At 38.8% G+C, this 19,919-nt stretch overlaps 2 protein-coding genes across 4 annotated transcripts in view; one reads left to right on the top strand and one right to left on the bottom strand.

The window, feature by feature from the left end:
• The first annotated feature begins 4,911 nt into the window (after positions 1-4,911).
• On the top strand, positions 4,912-14,613 carry LOC122457142. 3 transcript variants are annotated; one of them, XM_043500594.1, is made up of 4 exons: positions 4,912-5,098; positions 9,072-9,644; positions 11,056-11,217; positions 14,189-14,613. In XM_043500594.1, the coding sequence occupies exons 2-4, from the start codon at positions 9,116-9,118 to the stop codon at positions 14,419-14,421; spliced, it is 924 nt and encodes a 307-aa protein (XP_043356529.1). In that variant the 5' UTR covers positions 4,912-5,098; positions 9,072-9,115; the 3' UTR covers positions 14,422-14,613. The 3 variants fall into 3 exon arrangements, with proteins under 3 accessions (XP_043356529.1, XP_043356530.1, XP_043356528.1); XM_043500593.1 differs by lacking the exon at positions 4,912-5,098 and adding an exon at positions 7,536-8,085; XM_043500595.1 differs by lacking the exons at positions 4,912-5,098; positions 11,056-11,217 and adding an exon at positions 7,530-8,085.
• Positions 14,614-18,374: 3,761 nt separating this feature from the next.
• SYCP1 (synaptonemal complex protein 1) overlaps positions 18,375-19,919 on the bottom strand; it is a 63,471-nt gene continuing 61,926 nt past the window's right edge. Inside the window, exons 30-32 of the mRNA XM_043500380.1 lie at positions 19,761-19,904; positions 19,259-19,345; positions 18,375-19,169 (exon numbers count right to left, since the gene is read on the bottom strand). Coding sequence (XP_043356315.1) covers positions 19,026-19,169; positions 19,259-19,345; positions 19,761-19,904 — 375 coding nt within the window. The 3' untranslated portion in view covers positions 18,375-19,025. The remainder of the gene's footprint in view (positions 19,170-19,258; positions 19,346-19,760; positions 19,905-19,919) is intronic.

Here is a 19,919-nt window from a genome sequence, read left to right on the forward strand (position 1 = left end):
GTACAGGAATACACAGACCCCACATAAAATAAGGAGGTAATGACAGAATAATGGATGAGGATGTTTTGTTTGAACTATAAAGGTGCAAGTGCAAGGATGGTAACTAATAACATCTGGAATGTAATACGTAACTTCTTTGTATCAACGTATAAAAGGAGAAGTCACAGGAGGGGCAGTTTTGTATTGTCCTAGGGGACAATATTATATTGATTAAGCAGATACCTGGTCACTGGCATCCATTCATTAGTGAACCTGCAGCTTGGTATGTGGGGCTCTGATACCGTGCCTTGTTGACAATGGACCTTTGCTGAGCCTTTGCCATTGAACTGAGCCTACAGTCCTTCTTTAGCAGTAACCTGAGGTGTGCTGAATCAACAATCTATGCTGGTGCAGAATGCACAGATGCTCAAAGAGCAGCAGCATTAGCAACACTAACAGTAGTTGTCAGTTGGGTATCGCCATAAAATGGAGGGCATTTCTAGAGAGGTTCCAAATGGATTTGTTCTAAGCCTACTGCTTTCTACAGTTTCATCAATGATCTGGAAGTCAAAGTAAAAAGAATCATTACTGATAAAATTTACAGATAACACAAAAATTGGTGGAATGGCAAATAATGATGAAGACAGGGCAGTCACACAGCGTGATCTGGATCACTTGGAAAGTTGGTCCCTTTCAAACAAATGTGTTTTAATATAGCCAGATGCAAGGTCAGAAATCTAGGAACAAATGTCTCCTACAGAATGGAGGACTGTTTCTGGAAAGCAGTGACTCTGAAAAGGAGACACAGTGGACAAACAATGCATCTTAAGTTCTCAGTTTGACACTGTGGCAAAAAAAAAAAAAAATCTAATGTGACCCTTGGAAGTAGAAACAGGGAGCCGTGAGTAGGAGTACGGAGGTGATTTGATGGCTCAAAGCTAAAGCCAGAACAATTCAAATTAAAAACAAGGCATATATTTTTAATTGGGAGAATGATTAACCATTGGAACAAACTACCAAGGAAAGTGGTGGATTCGTCATCTCTTGATGTCTTTGTATCAAGAATGGATGCCAAACACGTTATTGGTCTCCATAGAGGGATAATTTGGTGAAATTCTTTGCCCTGTGTTATACAGACAGACTAGATAATTTAATGGCCTTTTGGGCTTGAACTCCGTGAATAAATTTAGTGCTACAGGGAGCCATTGCACAGAATCTGGCATGGCGTATGAAGGCAGTGGAGCATAATTCATCACTATGCCTGGTGGTATTTCTGCGATACATTTGTTCATTGCAACTCAATGTCCTGACTAGTGACTTTTTCAACCTTGCTACCATTGGGCTCAATTCTCTGTCTGTACCCTTGAGGTACCCGAGGCCTCATCAGACAGGATACAAGTCTGCTGTTTTCTCCAGTGACTTACGTAAGCCATTAAACTGATGATGTGCAGCCTTCCCTTGTGCACTGGACTGTGTAGTTCCCTTTCACCCTGGGCCTCTGTCTAAACTTGGGGCTCCTTTCACTGCAGCTAGGTCCCTGTCTGACTGCCTCTCTGATTCCTGCCACTATGGTCTAAGAGTATTTCCTTAAGTTCACAAGGCTGCTTTTGCAAGCTTCTCCCTGAATAGTCCAGTAGAATCCAGAGTTTACTCTTAAGACGCCTATTGATCCATTTCTCCTCCTGACCCACTGTTGACCTGGTGCCTACTCAGTTATACAGATTCTCAATATGCCACTGCAGCCCTCGAGCTCTCAGCTGCATTCAGTGACAGTCAGTCACACAGTGAATTATTTATCTCTAGCCTTTCTGCTAACCAAACAATTAGTTCTCTGACATCAGTAATCTACACTTTCATGAAGTGAAAGCCGTCTGTGCTGCTGCTACACAAGAAATGTTATGGGTGATCACAATCGAAGGAACCACATAAGGGGTAAAAATATGTGGTTTGGTATGCAGGATTGTCAGAAAGATTCTGGTAGGCCAGAGACATTCTATACATACATTGGCATTCAGTGAATCATTTGACTAGGATCTACAATAGAGATCAATGCCTAATGTCAAGATAGAGTCAGGAAAGAGAATATCAAGTGGGAGGAAGGAGGCAGATGGAAAGCTAGCTTAATAAGAGGAGGCAATGACGGAAAACTTTGTAGGTGTTAGTGGGCTAGCCCATACATCTGTGTGAGTAAATCTGTTCCTACTACTACATGTAAGATTCTGGGTTTTGGAATTTAAAAAATCTCCATGTTTGCAGTTAATACTGGAATTGGAGACAAAGCCAACATTTAGGAACAAGGCAGCTAGATCCCAAAGTACTGGGATAGTTTAGGTGATTGAGCTGAAGAAAAATGTCAGGAACAGGACCACAGTTATGGTGGGGGAATCATTGCCAGTATCATCCCAATGCAGAGTTCCAGGGAAAGCTGGGAAATAAAGGGACAAAGGGAAATAAGATCCTAGCAAAGAGACAGACACATTAGCTTTCACATTTAAAATGTTTGTGGCTGATGAATTTTCAAAGTCCATTTGTCCATCGCAGGCTCTCAGAGTAATCTCTTCTAATGTTTCCTTCTAGCTCTAATCTTTTGTAATCAAAGATTCACAGATCACAGTTCTGCTCCTCCGCTTCCAGGATTAGCTGCAGTATTTCCTTACCAAACTAGGATTTCAACACTAATACTCTCTCTTCGTTGCATAGCATATGATAACTATCTCCATTTAGATATTGAAAATACAACATAATCCGCTTAATTATTGTTGTTTATACAGAAGAGAGCATTGTGTGCAGCCAGAATGACTGGAACTGAGGTTTTAGCCTTGTCTGCCCAACTTTTCATCACTGATCACAACTGTAATTTTAGTATGTATTTAGATCTGCTATCAATAAACCATTCTTGCTGCACATGAATCTGTCCAGAGAGAAGGCTGAGTCTGTGAAGTTCTATTGCTCTTATGCACTAATCTCAAGGTACTTGCAGTTTGACCCCCTCTCTTCATAAAAGCTATTGAACTTCAGTGGAATGTGTCCTATCTTTGAGTATTTTGTGTGCACATGTGTTTGGGGAGGAGAGGACACTACACCCCTTTCTGAAGGGCAAGCTGGAAGTACCAATGAATGTTCATCTCTCTTTCAGAACTAGAAATCAGAGGCAGATACAGGTATTGGAGGCCAGGATTTCCCCTTACCCTTCTATCTGCTGTCTTGCATTCAGATACAACTGGGAATCTTGCAAAGAATGACTGCAGAATTTATCCCTGAAGCCTCCATCTAGTAGTCTGTGCTTCCTCTCTTTATATTAACCACCTAACTCATTCTAAAGTTGGGACTCATCTGTAATTGGGTCTGGCCCATGCTTCAGTTGCAACAACATGGGTTAATTAGCCTGGCAGACCCACATTAACCATTTCACTAACTCTGGGGGGCATATACCCCATCACAATATAAAAAAGAGCAAAATTCCCCTGAGAGAGGTTTCTTGGCTCCTAAGATTACAACATTTCTTTATTGTAGAATTGTTAATCTGTGATGTCCCTGAGTGATACTTCCATTAATTTCCAACTCCTTGTCTGCACCCACTCTGTCTAGTCAGTATCTCCTACTTACACTACTCAGCCTTATTATTTATGCTGATTCCTTACAATGGGAATATAATTATATCTATTAAAAAGGGCAATTACATGTTTCAATGGATTGGAAACACAAGAATTCCCAGACTGGATCAGACTGGGGTCCATGTAGTCCAGTCCCATCTCTGACAATGACCAACATCAAATGTTACAGAGGAATGTGCAAGAAACCACTTAGTGGGTAATTAGGGAGAAATCTGCCCATAGGTGAAGCTTCTTCCTAACCCACATTAGTAAATCAAAATGAAGTATATCTAATGCAGAAGTCAAACTGTGGAACTCTTTGCCAGAGGATGTTGTGAAGGCCAAGAATATAACAGGGTTCAAAAAAGAACTAGATAAATTCATGGGGGGTTAGATCCATAAATGGCCATTAGCCAGGATGGGCGAGGATGCAAAACCATGCTCTGAAGTGTCCCTAGCCTCTGTTTGCCAGAAGCTGGGAATGTGCAACACAGGATGGATCACTTGATGATTATCTGTTCTGCTCATTCCCTTTGAAACACCTGGCACTGGCCACTGTTAGAAGACAAGATGCTGGGCTAGATGGACCATTGGTATGACCCAGTATGGCTGTTCTTAACCTGTGTAATGCAACTGTGGATGTATTCTGTATCCAGAAAAATGTCTAATCCCTTTTTATCCTGCTAAGATCTTGGTTTCAATGACATCTTGTGGCATTAAGTACTACAAATTATTTGTACAATGTGTAAACAAATTTCTCTTTAATTTTGTTGCCTTTTAACAAACTAAAAAACAAGCTGTTGAACAATGGAAAGTGGGTATCTTTGAGCTTTGGAAGCACTCTATGCATTTCCCTCTGTGACAATTTAGGCATGCTCCATTTTTAGGTTACCTATGCTCCATGAACTATTCTGAACTGAAATGCAAATACCAACATTTATTTGAAAAACTTTGTCTACAAAATAATATAATGGTAGGAAACTTACATTACTGTCTCTGTAAAATAAAAACACCAACTTTTATTCAAATTGGGTTTTATTATAAAATAAGTAACTTTCCAAACTTGTCTTCAACCTGCTTTGCTAAATGCAATTGTTAACAAACATAGCAAAATATGTTTTGCTTTGGCCATTCTGGGTTTCATGTGTTTGTTTCAACTGGACTGCTGTTCACAAGTTGTTTTAATTACAATCTGTTATGTGAGTTTTCAAGGGACATTGTGACAGTCAAAATGTGCCAGTCATTTTGTAGCGTGTCAGCCCTTTATCTATCCAAATCTATCCAGATAAGATTTTTTGCCACTGCTTTTCAGGTGCCACAGTTTGACCTAAACTACCTGGGAAAACAAAAGATCCTCTTTTCCACTTGTACTGTGAATGCAAAATGGCACGTTAATGATTTACCTACCTGTGAGTGTTACCAAAACAATTATTACGTTCAGTCAGTTAATAGGCTTGAGGAGATTTAGTACTTTATTCTAGCACAGGTAAAGGATGTTATCTTAAATCAGGAAGGGGATTCTACTGGTAAGTTCATTTTTCCTTTTCTATTGCATCCAAGATATTAATAGTGCTACTATGAGAGAGTGAGCCAAGAGCAATGGCCTTTTTGCAGGAAAGTTTTTCAGAATGAAAAGGGCTGATTTAGTTCCCGAATCCAAGGTAGATATATGGATGAAACCTGCCCCCAAAAAGGCTTCCCGGTCTGTGATAAACTTGTGTTTCTCCCAGAGAGCTAGCATACGAGATGGATAAAGAGAAGAAAACAGGCCTTGAAAACAGGACACTCACTCTGGGGAAAAACCTACCACTACTGACACGGTCCTAAACCCAGAGTTGTTCCTTTGGCTTCAGGATCAGAGACAGCAGAACTTAGCCCATTATCTTTCCATGTACCACAATGTGTCATATTAAATAAGAGAACATGCAGTCAAATCTGTTTACTTCCAACCTACAAGCACCAGCTCACCTAAAGATTCTGAGACTGATTTTCTTTTATACTAAATGTAATTTATTCCCATCTTAAAGCCCCTTCATGCTATCAATGGTGTAAAGTGATCTTAGTGTAAATGAGAATCAGGATTTTCATCTCTGCATCTTCTTCAGAGTAACATAGGAGTGAAAGATGGAAAAGACACTGCAGATCATCAAATTCACATCCTTCCCCAATTCTGAATTTTTACTGTTGATCTCCAAGAAATGCAAATCCAAAGACACAGGCGATTAGAGACAAAGAGAAAGCCGAGAAATCTGCTTCAGCTGAAGAAATGGGCAGTCAAGAATTGGGTAGAATACTGACACCCACAGGAAGGAAAGAGCCCCTGGAGTACAGTGATAATGGAGCTTCACTTTTCCCAAGTCTTGTTTTTATTACTTTCATTTAATTCCCGTACCTTAATTTTTTTTAAGTCCTTTTGTATTTAGAAGTTGCATTGAGTATTATCCTTGTTCTGGGTTTCATAGAATCATAGAATATCAGGGTTGGAAGGGACCCCAGAAGGTCATCTAGTCCAACCCCCTGCTCAAAGCAGGACCAAGTCCCAGTTAAATCATCCTAGCCAGGGCTTTGTCAAGCCTGACCTTAAAAACCTCTAAGGAAGGAGATTCTACCACCTCCCTAGGTAACGCATTCCAGTGTTTCACCACCCTCTTAGTGAAAAAGTTTTTCCTAATATCCAATCTAAACCTCCCCCATTGCAACTTGAGACCATTACTCCTCGTTCTGTCATCTGCTACCATTGAGAACAGTCTAGAGCCATCCTCTTTGAAACCCCCTTTCAGGTAGTTGAAAGCAGCTATCAAATCCCCCCTCATTCTTCTCTTCTGCAGACTAAACAATCCCAGCTCCCTCAGCCTCTCCTCATAAGTCATGTGCTCTAGACCCCTAATCATTTTTGTTGCCCTTCGCTGTACTCTTTCCAATTTATCCACATCCTTCTTGTAGTGTGGGGCCCAAAACTGGACACAGTACTCCAGATGAGGCCTCACCAGTGTCGAATAGAGGGGAACGATCACGTCCCTCGATCTGCTCGCTATGCCCCTACTTATACATCCCAAAATGCCATTGGCCTTCTTGGCAACAAGGGCACACTGCTGACTCATATCCAGCTTCTCGTCCACTGTCACCCCTAGGTCCTTTTCCGCAGAACTGCTGCCGAGCCATTCGGTCCCTAGTCTGTAGCGGTGCATTGGATTCTTCCATCCTAAGTGCAGGACCCTGCACTTATCCTTATTGAACCTCATTAGATTTCTTTTGGCCCAATCCTCCAATTTGTCTAGGTCCTTCTGTATCCTATCCCTCCCCTCCAGCGTATCTACCACTCCTCCCAGTTTAGTATCATCCGCAAATTTGCTGAGAGTGCAATCCACACCATCCTCCAGATCATTTATGAAGATATTGAACAAAACGGGCCCCAGGACCGACCCCTGGGGCACTCCACTTGACACCGGCTGCCAACTAGACATGGAGCCATTGATCACTACCCGTTGAGCCCGACAATCTAGCCAGCTTTCTACCCACCTTATAGTGCATTCATCCGGCCCATACTTCCTTAACTTGCTGACAAGAATGCTGTGGGAGACCGTGTCAAAAGCTTTGCTAAAGTCAAGAAACAATACATCCACTGCTTTCCCTTCATCCACATAACCAGTAATCTCATCATAAAAGGCGATTAGATTAGTCAGGCATGACCTTCCCTTGGTGAATCCATGCTGACTGTTCCTGATCACTTTCCTCTCCTCTAAGTGCTTCAGGATTGATTCTTTGAGGACCTGCTCCATGATTTTTCCAGGGACTGAGGTTTAACTTGTCCTTTACTGTAACTATAGTTTTCAGAGTAGCAGCCGTCTTAGTCTGTATTCGCAAAAAGAAAAGGAGTACCCGTGGCACCTTAGAGACTAACAAATTTATTTGAGCATAAGCTTTCGTGAGCTACAGCTCAATGCATCGATGAAGTGAGCTGTAGCTCACGAAAACTTATGCTCAAATAAATCTGTTAGTCTCTAAGGTGCCACAAATACTCCTTTTCTTTTTGTAACTATAGAGCATGTCTGACAGGTTTTCTAAAACTCACTATTTCTGATCAGAGAATGGTATTGCTATTAGCAAGAAGATTTAAACACCTACACCTACACTTCCGAGGGAAAACATTTGAAGGGATTGCTACATATATTCTTTACAAGAGTCTAAAATTGTCTCCAGGTCTGCAAAAGCTGCTTTTTAAAACTATTGTGAAATTAAGTTATTGGTAACTGCTAGCATGACACACACACCTCCCTGTAATGTGACCTTGCTAGATTCATAGACAGGTGAACGCAACCCTAGTGCAGTTATCCCTGACTAATCTCAAAACTCCACTGCAACTCCACTGGTTACCATACAGACATCTCAGTGTTTCACCCTGCCCTCAACGGAGTGTATTCCAGCGTCTGAATAAGCAGGAACATGCTAAGACAGTGTATCTGTTACTCAGCACTACCTGCAGGTACAAGTGCCACCGTGTTTCACAGGTTAGGTGAGTTCTGAAAGTATTATTTTGATAAAATTTCTTCTGATTTGATATTTCCATATGGCATTTAAAAAGTCCACCTATTTTGAATACTAAAGCAGAGAATACAAAGTGTGTGGAATGTAATTGCGTCATTAATGTCAGCTCACAGCTACGACTCACCCGGAAGTACTTGGATACGCTTGGTTTGCACTGTAGTTTTAAGTTCCAAAAGTGTTTGATATTTCACTTGGAGTTTGTAAATTTGGGGTTTCTTTGCAGTTATCAAGACAACTTGTTGGTTTGACTTACAATGAGTAGTGTTGTGTCAGGCACTGTATCAACTCTACTTTATTCTATTGTTTGTTTTTGGTTTTGTCAAACAACTGATATCTAAATCCCAAAATACTGGTATTCTGGGCTAAAGCAATAAAAACAAGCTAATAATTTTGCAATAATAGGTAATATTCCCATTTTCCATGCTTAAAAAAAGGCATGTAGATGATAATAATAGAAACTACAGTGATTGACATTTAAATATTTTAACAGGAACTCATGGTAAACACAGAAACTAGCTGAGTACTGCAAACAATTTTCCATTAATATTCATTCACGCTTGTAACAAAATTGGCTTCAACTGTGTTTTCCTTCAAACTTCCTCCCCCCACCCCCACCCCCACCCTCCCCAGCTTGTTTTCTGCAAATCTAGAAAATAAGTTCACTGGTAACAGTGAATATTATCGACAAGAACATTTGCAGAAACCATTAATTTTAAGTGAATATTGCAGAAAATTTGCTTTAACTTCACACCTTAATTAATTTTAACTTTACTACCTTAATTCATATTTACTTTCCTGAGTGTCCCTGTGTAGATAAGCAAGCCCTCAAATCCCAAGTAATAAAGCCTAGCTACTGTCACAGCCATCACCCAAAACTCCTGCAGGAACTAGCCCACAGGTACTAAGCTAATCTGTTTTGCTTATTTTCATGGCTTTGTTTGTATATTTGCACAGAGAAGAGTAAATCTTCAGCTGAGCAGAAAGGGTAAGAAGCCATAATGGATGGAACACAACTTGTGTGTGTCAAGCTCCTTTTGATTTGTCATATCGTAGTGAAGTGTTCTGTTCAGGCTGCAAATCAACCTCCCCCCGTGAATGAAGACATGCAAACAGAAGCAGCATCCAATGAATCTGGAAATACAACCATATCTAGAAGCATTGTAATGTCCACCATTTCAGATAAAGAAGCAGTTAATACAACCACAGTGCAGAATATAAGTGCCAGTTGGAATACAATTACCGTGCCAGCAAAGATAACTAGTTCATTGGCTTTAACAACTTTGTCACATTTTGCACGAAGAACTCTACATCTCCCCAACACAGACACTAGCAGCCCTTCAGATATTACTATTAGATTCAACACTGTTGTGACATCACCTACAGTTTCAACCTTTAATCAAGCAACTGATACAGATTCTAATCCCAGAATGTCCTCAGGTACATTGAAACCAACAGCTCAGTCTTCTACAGCCACACAACTAAATACTAGCAAAGCTTTGGATTCAGTTCCTATAACACAGGCTTCAGGTAAGTGTCATTAGATTCTGTGGCAGCATTTCCTAACCTGCGGTGTCAGACTAGTTCACTGTGTGCACCCAGCTGTTGGAAAGAAGCAATGGCATCAGGCATTGGGGTTCATCATGTACACACAACAAATGTGTCAACAAGTATCAAGTATTGGCTGCTTTCAGGGCACCAACATTCCCCCCCCCCCCCAACTTACGTGTTCAGGGCCCTAGGCCCTGGAAACAGATCATCAGCTAAAGTTTCTCTTCTCTGTTCCCGTGAACTCGGTTCAGCTGCAAGAGCTGTCATTTGATGCCCAAAAGTATGTAACTTCTGTTGAGTGGAGGACTTGAGGAGAAGGAGTCTTTCTGGGAGGGGAAGGAAAAAAATTTTTAATAGAAAAGCAAAGATTGAAAATTACACAGAAAAGAAAAAATTCAATATGCGAATGTGGAAAGCAGAGACAGGAAAGGACAGAAACAAAGAGACATGCTGAGCCAAGGTGTCAAGGAGTCTGAGAAAGAGGGGCACCCATGCCTCCTGAAAAGTAGGCACAGGTTGATGGAACAGGTATTGGGGATCTATGCTAGCAACATAACAAAGACAAATCATCACGTAAGCCAACATTTTAAAGTGTGGTGTCTTAACGTAAGATAACTATAGCCTTTTTTAGGCGCTTACATCAAAATGACCTGATTTTCAGAGGGCTCACCACTCAATTCCTATTGCTTTCAATGCAAGCTGCAGGTCCTCGGCCCCTGTGAGGATCATAAAAAGAAAAGGAGTACTTGTGGCACCTTAGAGACTAACAAATTTATTAGAGCATAAGATTTCGTGAGCTACAGCTCACTTCATCGGATGCAAAGTGAGCTGTAGCTCACGAAAGCTTATGCTCTAATAAATTTGTTAGTCTCTAAGGTGCCACAAGTACTCCTTTTCTTTTTGCGAATACAGACTAACACGGCTGCTACTCTGAAACCTGTGAGAATCATGTCATTTTAATTTAGGCACCCAAGTATGGATTTATTTGACTAACTTTATGTACCCTGATTTTATAAATTTTGACCATATGCTACATCTTTGATCCGCTGTCATATATTTACAGTAAACCTGGGAGGGTCAAAACCAAACAAACATTTACTTTGAAAATTCACCACAATAATAAAAAAATAACCACACATTACTACAAGACTCATTTGAACAAACACAGCATCTTGGGTTGGGTTGCCCCATGGCAGCTTGGAGGTTAAGGCAGTTCAAATCTATTTTAGGGAGGTTTTTTTTAACAGAGAGGTTAGAATTTGAATCCGTCTCTTTAATACTTAGCACATGAAAACCTTCTGTATTGCCATACTGAAACCTAAAGATTGAGATTTGTTGTTTTTGTAGCTATGAAATAAGAACAACTTTCTAAATTATTTTATTGAAACAGGAGGAATTCATCTAAGGAATTCAGAGGCCATTCTGATCATTATTTTCAGCAGCATCCTCACATTTGCTGTTCTAGCAATTGTCATATGCAGTCTTGATAAGTACAGGAAGAGAAGAGCTCAGTATTCCCATCACCCACTGTATGACACCTCTTCTGAAACAGGTTGGCATATTTTTAATAAGATGTATCATATAAACAAACGTGCATTCTATATGTGCACATTACAAATTGTTTATTCAAGGCAACCACTTCCCACAGTAATGAAAGGCAGCAACCCCTGAGGAAGAAGGTGGTAACTTTTTAACACTGTAAAGCAGTGGTTCTCAACCTATTTACCACTGTGAGCCACATATGCAGCTCTCTCTGTGTTATGCGGACTGCATCCACACAATATATATACTACCTGTATGGCCCTGAGGATGTCACATGGGCCACAGATATGTGCTGATTGGGCTGCAAGCAGCCCGTAGGCCACGGATTGAGAACCACTGGTGTAAAGTAATGCTACACAATGGTCTAACTGCCAGATCTTCAGTTGGTTGTAAAGCAGTATCGTTCCAATTATTTCAGTAGAAATACACCTTTTGAAGATGCAACTTTTGGGCAGAAACTGAGAACTTCCCACCTTTTCCAAATACAAGTGCAGGGAGGGATAGCTCAGTGGTTTGAGCATTGGCCTGCTAAATCCAGGGTTGTGAGTTCAATCCTTGAGGGGGCCATTTAGGGATCTGGGGCAAAAATTGGGGATTGGCCCTGCTTTGAGCAGGGGGTTGGACTAGACGACCTCCTGAGGTCCCTTCCAACCCTGATAGTCTATGATTCTATGAACTGTTGTCAACAATTAGGCAGGCAGGTTTTGAAACTGGAATTTGACCGAGAACATATATTATTATACTTAATATTTATTTATGTGTTTGTTTTGTTTAAATGAAATTAATTATGTTAAATGAAATAGCAACAATGAAAAATCCTTAAACACGGAGGACCAGATTTCCAAAGGTATTTAGACACCTAACCTGCCTAGGGGCTTTAAAAAAACCCATTAGGCACGTATCTTCATCTTTAGATGCTTAAAACAACTAGCCAAATTCAGACTGGAAACACAATAAAAACAGGGCACAGTTTTACTGCAAGATAAACTAAACTAGAGAGGTTAGCATTATACCCCCATCTGGCATTGACCTCACCTAGTTTACCTTGCAGTAAAACCAAAGTGCCCCATTTTTACTGTGTGTTTATATCAAGATCGCTTTAGTTACCCCAAGCTAAAACAACTTTTTTAGCTGTAAAGACAAGTCCAAAGAATGCACGATACGCACGCACGCACACCCACCCAATGTCAACTTTAGCACCAGTGCTTCCACAGCAATAAATAATATTTGTCATTTATGAAAGCAAGAAAGCATATGGGTACCATGGGCCTTTTGTTACAGAATCTTGGCTTACATCCCTTGGAGCATATTTCATTAATGGAAGGCTTACAGTTTCGTAACTTTAAATGAAGTGGGAACTGAAACGACAGCCCGTGACAGTTTTGGCAAAAATCTGGTTGTTAATCTTGCCACAGTGTATAATTAGAGAGAATCTTCACAGCTGCTGATGACATTGTAACAAGCCAAAGAATCCTTTATACTGGAACACTATCCTACAAATAAATCTGGAAATCTTCCAAGATATTTATTTGTTTAGCTTACAATAGGGACCCATTAATGAGACAGTCCCCAGAACAAACTCTTTTTATCTCTAGTCCTTGTTTTGTATCGTTTTGTCTTCTACTGACTATAGCAGTGGTGACAAATGCAAATGTACAACACCAGCAACTTATTTTTGGATAATAAATAATTTTTGGTAATTCATTTCATCAGAATTTTGCATTGGTAATTAGGGATCACTTACTGAAAACAAGTAATTATTTAGTATCTGGAGGTACACTGGGGTTATCATTTTCAAACTGTGCCTATCTCTAATAGGCGAGATGCTTTTGAGATCAGGTTCTGAAAGGCTATATCCTCCCAAGAACGGGTTAGGTGGATTAACTTCACAAAATAAAATGTAGTATAACAAATGTTTAATGTGTATGTACTTCAGGTATAAATTAGCTGAGTTAAAGGAGGTGAATCACAAATATGCCTAATAAATTGGTGTCAACAGAATCACTAATATAAATTTGAATTAAAAAGCCATTGAGAGAGAATCATCCAAATATTTCTTTGTATGGCTAATACATACAAGCATTGAGAAAACGACAGCTAGAGATATGCTTGTGCTGCTTATACTTCTTGCAGATAATGGTAGAATAATACAATTTTCTTGAATTGAATGGGACTGGTCAGATAACACGGATCTGGGATAACCAAGCAGAATTTAGTCTAAAAACTTAAATAAAAATATACAGGTAAATGCATCAATGCTTAAGTAGTTAAATGCTTCAGTATTATAAATTATAACCTTTAAAATATTCTGTTTTCCTGACTAAATGGATACAAATAAACCCACATTTCCATGTAATAATAGTAATATTTTTGTACTTACTATAACATCTTTCATGGACTACTGAAAGGGCAACTGGATGGCAATTAAGGATTTAATAAAATCCTGTGTTAAAATGACACATCAGGATGGTCTCTCACTCAGGTCTTGACTGAGAAAATATTCCCTGTTAAAACATGTGAAGATTTGTCAAAGTACTTCTTCATTTATCATACCCCCTCTTTTTTAATATCACTCACCCAAAACAACCTGGCATTCTTTCAGTGTTTTCTGGTACTTCTATTACTTCTTTTATTAAAGGTTATTTTATTAATATTCTGATCAGCTTCACAATTTGTTAGAAACAGATAATTTCTACCACTTTACTACCTGAAGAATGTACAAACCAAAACACAGATTATAAAGAAGTAGATTCGCCAGTTTTTCATTTGCCTCCTATGCTATCTAGTTAAGTGCCTGGAACAATGACACTTTGTTATATTTCCATTTTTACTTTAACATATACAGTCAATCCACATATACACAAAATAGTAGTACAACGTGAATACATCTTTTCACAGTGAAGATTTTACGCCTTGTGATTTGCTTGAATATGCTACATTTCTCCCCATAGTACTTTAATAATGCTTTCAATATTTTACAGCTGACATATACACTACTCCAGATGACACACTGATGATATCAGGAGGACTATATGATGCACCAAGGGTTTATAACCCCAATATGACTGTATTGGACGATGATGAGCTTCAAGCTGAAAACTTACCATTTGGCTCCAGACCTGGGAAGTTCAGACTGGAAATTTTATCTGGTGAAAATGAAAAAGGACTTTCCCCAACCTTTGACAGATTTCAGCCACCACCACAACACTCATAATGCAGTAATAATGCCAGTAGTATAGAGCAATCTCTTTAATTAGTTGTAACATTTGTTTTTAAGTAGCATTTTATTACAATATTAATAATTATACTAGCTCTTAATCAATAGACCTCAGTCCACTTCACAAAAGAGGCAAGTATTGTTATCCCCATTTTAATGATGGGGAAACTGAATCATAGAGAGGTGAAGTTCAAGTTGCAATGGGGGAGGTTTAGATTGGATATTAGGAAAAACTTTTTCACTAAGAGGGTGGTGAAACACTGGAATGCGTTACCTAGGGAGGTGGTAGAATCTCCTTCCTTAGAGGTTTTTAAGGTCAGGCTTGACAAAGCCCTGGCTAGGATGATTTAACTGGGACTTGGTCCTGCTTTGAGCAGGGGGTTGGACTAGATGACCTTCTGGGGTCCCTTCCAACCCTGATATTCTATGATTCTAAGTGACTCATCCAAGGTCACCTAGCAGGACTTTGGCAGAGCCAGGAATAATTCCCAGGTCTCCTGAGTCCCAGTCTACTGCTCCATACTCTATGTATGCCACTCTTCCCCACAGCTTCATTTTCATGCCCAATATACTGATTAATATAATGCTACTTGTATATGTTCGGTTATACATGCTCAGTTATACTGAAGATATAATTTATTTCTCATATGAAGTCTCATTGCAACACTGTATTAAGCCTTTCACCTAGGCAGGCAAGCATTCAAATTCCTGGTATGCAGAGATATAACAAAAACATGAAAATGATTAGTAAAGGTTAAACATGGATTTTAAATCTTAATCTTACTGCTGCAAAATTTTGAAATGCATGGATTTATAACTGGGTCATAAAAGAGACGGGCCAGCCACTATTCTTAGTTCCCTAGCAAGATCAGTGAATAATTAAGGTTCACATTTTAAAATGGTCTCTGAATTTAGGTACCTCTGTTGTTGAACAGATCAAAAATGGAAGCACTCAAAACTAGAAATTGGCTGTTTTGAAATGAAATGGAAATTAATAGCAGATACTTGGAGCCCTGGGTGAAATCTGGGCCCCATTAAAGTCAATGGCAAAACTAACAGGGCCAGGATTTCACATCTTATATTTAAGGGGGAGGAATTAATTTTTTGTTGCAAAGTAGCTACAGATGTATCAATACTAATATCCATATCCTTAGGTGGTTTTGACTGTCAACAAACTAAGTGATTGCAGGGGAATAGTTGATTTTGAGTCATGGCCCACACACATGGTTCTAAAAAAGTAATTAATGTATTTGGCAAAGGTTAAAAAGAGAGTTTTACAGTATACAGAGAGAATAGTCTCTGGTAAACAGCTGTTGTCTGTGTTATAAGAGGGTCTGTGCAATGCCTTCTAGTATATCTGTTAAAAAACATACATACTGAAAAAAACTAGAATAGAAGACAATGTTCTGTGTTTGTGTCAAGTCATTACTTTCCTGTAAAAAAAAATAACCTGTCTACAAATGATCCTGACTAATCAGAAGCTGCGACACCCTCTATATTCCAGTCACAATATTCTGAAGATATTTTGTACATCTTTTAAATCCCCCTCAGTTAAAAAAATCACCTCCACGAGACCTGAGCGAGAAAGTTGCAACGCTGTAAATTGCCTGTGTAGAAAAGCCATAAGACACAGACTTTCCTATTCACCCTCACAGCTAAAACTCTTGTCTCGGCTCTCATCTTCCATCACAATAACTGCAAGAGCCTCCTCTCTGGCCTTGCCCTGCTCATATGCATTCAGAATGCTTCTACAAATATCATTTTCCTAGCCCTTCACTTTCACCTTGTCCACTCTCTCTTTGCATCCCTCCATTGGCTCCTCCTCCTCTAAAGCATCAAAGAAAGGCTACTTGTCTACACTTCACAGCCTATCACCACCCTACAAGGGAGGTGGCAAAGTCTACAGATGATACAAAATTACTCAAGATAGCGAAGTCCGAAGCTGACTGCAAGGAATTAAAAAGGGATATTATACGCGTGGGTGCCTGGACAACAAAATGGCAGATGAAATTCAGCGTTGATAAATGCAAAAAAATGCACATTGGAAAACATAATCCTCACGAAAGCTTATGCTCAAATACATTTGTTAGTCTCTAAGGTGCCACAAGTACTCCTTTTCATAATCCCAACTATACATACAAAATGATGGGTTCTAAACTAGCTGTTACCACTCAAGAAAAACATCTTGGAGTCATTGTGAATAGTTTCCTGAAGCCATTTGCTTGATGTGCAGCAGTCAAAAAAGCTAACACTGTTAGGAATCATTAGGAAAGGGATAGATAGTAAGACAGAAAATATCAATGCCACAATATCATAATGCCACCCATACCTTAAAATACTGCATGCAGTTCTGGTCATCCCATCTCAAAAGAGATATATTAGAATTGGGAAAAGTACAAAAAAGGGCAAAAAAAATTATTAGGGGTATGGATCTTCCATCTGAGAAGAGATTCAAAAGACTGGGACTGTTCAGCTTGTAAAAGAGATGACTAAAGGAGGATATGATAGAAGTCTATAAAAATCATGGATGGTGTGGAGAAAGTGTTATTTACCCCTTCACATAACACAAGAACCAGGCAACAGGTTTTAAAAAAACATAAGGAAGTACTTCTTCACACAATGCACAGTCAATCTGTGGAACTTGTTACCAAGGGATGCTGTGAAGGCCGAAAGCTGGGTTCAAAAAAGAATTAGATAAATTCATGGAGGACAGGTTCATCAGTGGTTATTAACCAAGATGTTCAGGAACCCACCCCATGCTCTGGGTGTCCATAAACCTTTAATTGCTAGAAGCTAGGACCGGACAACAGGGGATGGATCACTCAATCAACTGCTCTGCCTTGTTCACTCTCTCTGAAGCATCTGGCACTGGCTACTGTCAGAAGACAGAATACTGAGCCAAAAAGGACCATTGGTGTGACCCAGTATGGCGATTTTTACGTACTTATCTCTCATTCACTGTTGAGATATTGGTTCCTGCCTCCGGATCAGCCTATGATACCAGCCTCCATAATCCACTTGTTAAATTTTCAAACAAGCACCTCTATGCTTTCTCCCATTCTTCTCCTCAGCTGGGGGGGAGCTCCCCATAAACATCCACAAAACTACTGAATTACCTTTTCAAGCCTTCCTTAAACTCCTCTTTTAGGCAATACAACCCCCCCCCCCCCCAAAAAAAAAGCAATACAAAAAAACCCTGACAACAATTAGGCTGCTGATGTGCTGAGACCACTGCCTATCATGCTGACCATGTACTCACCCGTTTGTTTGCTTTTCTCCATCTATTTCTTGTCTTATACTTAGATTATAAACTATTTGTAGGCAGGGATCAAATTTTTGTTCTGTGTTTGCACACTGCCTGGCATAATGGAGTCCTAGTTCATGACTAATGATCCTAGGTGCTATGATAATACAAACAAATGAAAACTAATAGTAATAATTTCTAGATACGAGTTAAATCCTGGTCCCAGTGAAGTCAATGGGAGTTTTGCAATTAACTTCTATGGGGCCAAGGTTTCATCCAAAGATTTTTATTTTCCTTGATATTTGTGGATCTATTTACGTTCAGAGATCAAATTATTTGCCTTTTTTTCCTGAAGTTTTATTTTTAAGCTTTGAAGCCTCTGTACTATTTTTGGAGCGACTGAGATTAATCAAATACCAAAAAACATATATTGTTTTAAGTTACTCTGTGCAAGTTTTGTAAAAAAGGAAGTTCTCATTAAATGAAGAAGGTGTTAGTCCTGACAAGAATAATTTGGATAATTCTCTGCTATCTGACTATGAATAACATTTTTGCTTTAAGACCTGTTTGGTGCTAACTTGACTACTGATGAGCTCATCATTTTATGGATAGGCATTCAGCGTAACACTTTCTTGAACTTTTTTCAGATTAACCGTTTAATGATATTTGGAAAGTGTGTTCACAGTAATCTGAAAGAACAAGTCTACATATAGCATTTATTATAAAACTAGATTCCTGAAAAGCAAAAGAAATAAGATTTGAATCAATATCGTTAGAAGTTCAACACTTAAATGTTTCAATACTGTTACAAACTGAAAAACAGGCTACTGCCTCAACCAAACTACTTTAAAAGAATATTTGTAAAGAACACATCAAAAGAAGAAAAAAGAAGTAAATTCAAATGTAAGTACTCAAATGAATGTAGTTCAACAATCTCAGTAATAATAAAACAATACTCTTATGGATAAGATACTGCAAAAGTGAAAGTAAATTTTAAAAGCAAAAACTGATGTTATTTAAATGACTTCAAACAATTTTGCAACATATTTTTCCATTTTAACACACCATACATTATTTTTTCCTATCAATTTTCAAAACATAAATGGGCCAAATTTATTCCCAGGTTTATGTTTTATGATGGTGTAAACTCAATGTGAAAAGTCCTCCAGAGGAGGAGGCTGTGGTGGAACAAAGTAACCACAATGAAATCAATAGGAGTTCCACAAACATAGCACTTCCAGGATTTAGCCCTAAACCAGCAATATGCTGCAAGTGTTAACTGTGTAAGATTAATACATTCTACTGTAAAAGATTTTACATGAACAGAAAATTCATAACTGATTGCTCAGGTTTAATTTTAGGCAAAGAGTTTTTCAGCTTCTTTCATTTTTTTTTTCCTGTCCATTTTAGAAACTGCAGTCCATCCAGTCTCTCGCATCTTTCTCATAGCTGTAAGTTTCAGTGCAGCACCAGGAGATTTTATGGTTGATAGAGTTGGTATCTAAGAACAAAAGTAAAACTATCCATTTATTTTTGTAACAAAATCTTTCAAGGATGTAGGTTTGATCTGAAGTAAAGTTAAGAAGATACCTTTTTTGGTGTCATAACACATAAGCGAGAAGCTTGAGGACAATTTTTGTACAGCTTTTTAAACATTTCTTCCTCTGAGACTATGCTCTTAAATGAAAAAGAACATTACATAATCAAAAGACATCATAAACTATAGGTTTTCTATGCTACCATATTTATTAACATTCCATCATGAAAAAATAATGTTAAAAAATTACTACTATCCTGATGAATTCAACAGCATTCAGTCAAATTCCAGAGATATTAGAATTTAGTGCAATTGAAACGATTAACTGAATATATAATAATGTTTCTGTACATGTGCCCTGATCATGTTCTAGAATTATTGATTATGTACACATAAACGAACAATCTGAGTTACTTCTTAAATATACACATGCATACATATTTTTATTTTGTACAGTATACGATATCCCTGAAAGGTAGACACACATTCTGAGATACGTCAAAGAACGTACACAGAATAAACAGTGATAGGCGCTATTCATTTTGAAATTTTTACCAGGAGGTCATTGTGTTCTGAGCTATCTGAGTGAGTATCCAGCTCTAAAAGTACTTTTCTTTTTTTCTTCATGTCTTCCTCTGAAAGTGGATTCATGCTTTCTCTTTGCAATTTATATTTTGGAGGAGTCTTCACAGTATATGTCTGGGGGGGGGAAAA

Source organism: Dermochelys coriacea, chromosome 21 (genome assembly GCF_009764565.3).
Source record: "Dermochelys coriacea isolate rDerCor1 chromosome 21, rDerCor1.pri.v4, whole genome shotgun sequence".
In the NCBI taxonomy this organism is placed as follows: domain Eukaryota; kingdom Metazoa; phylum Chordata; order Testudines; family Dermochelyidae; genus Dermochelys; species Dermochelys coriacea.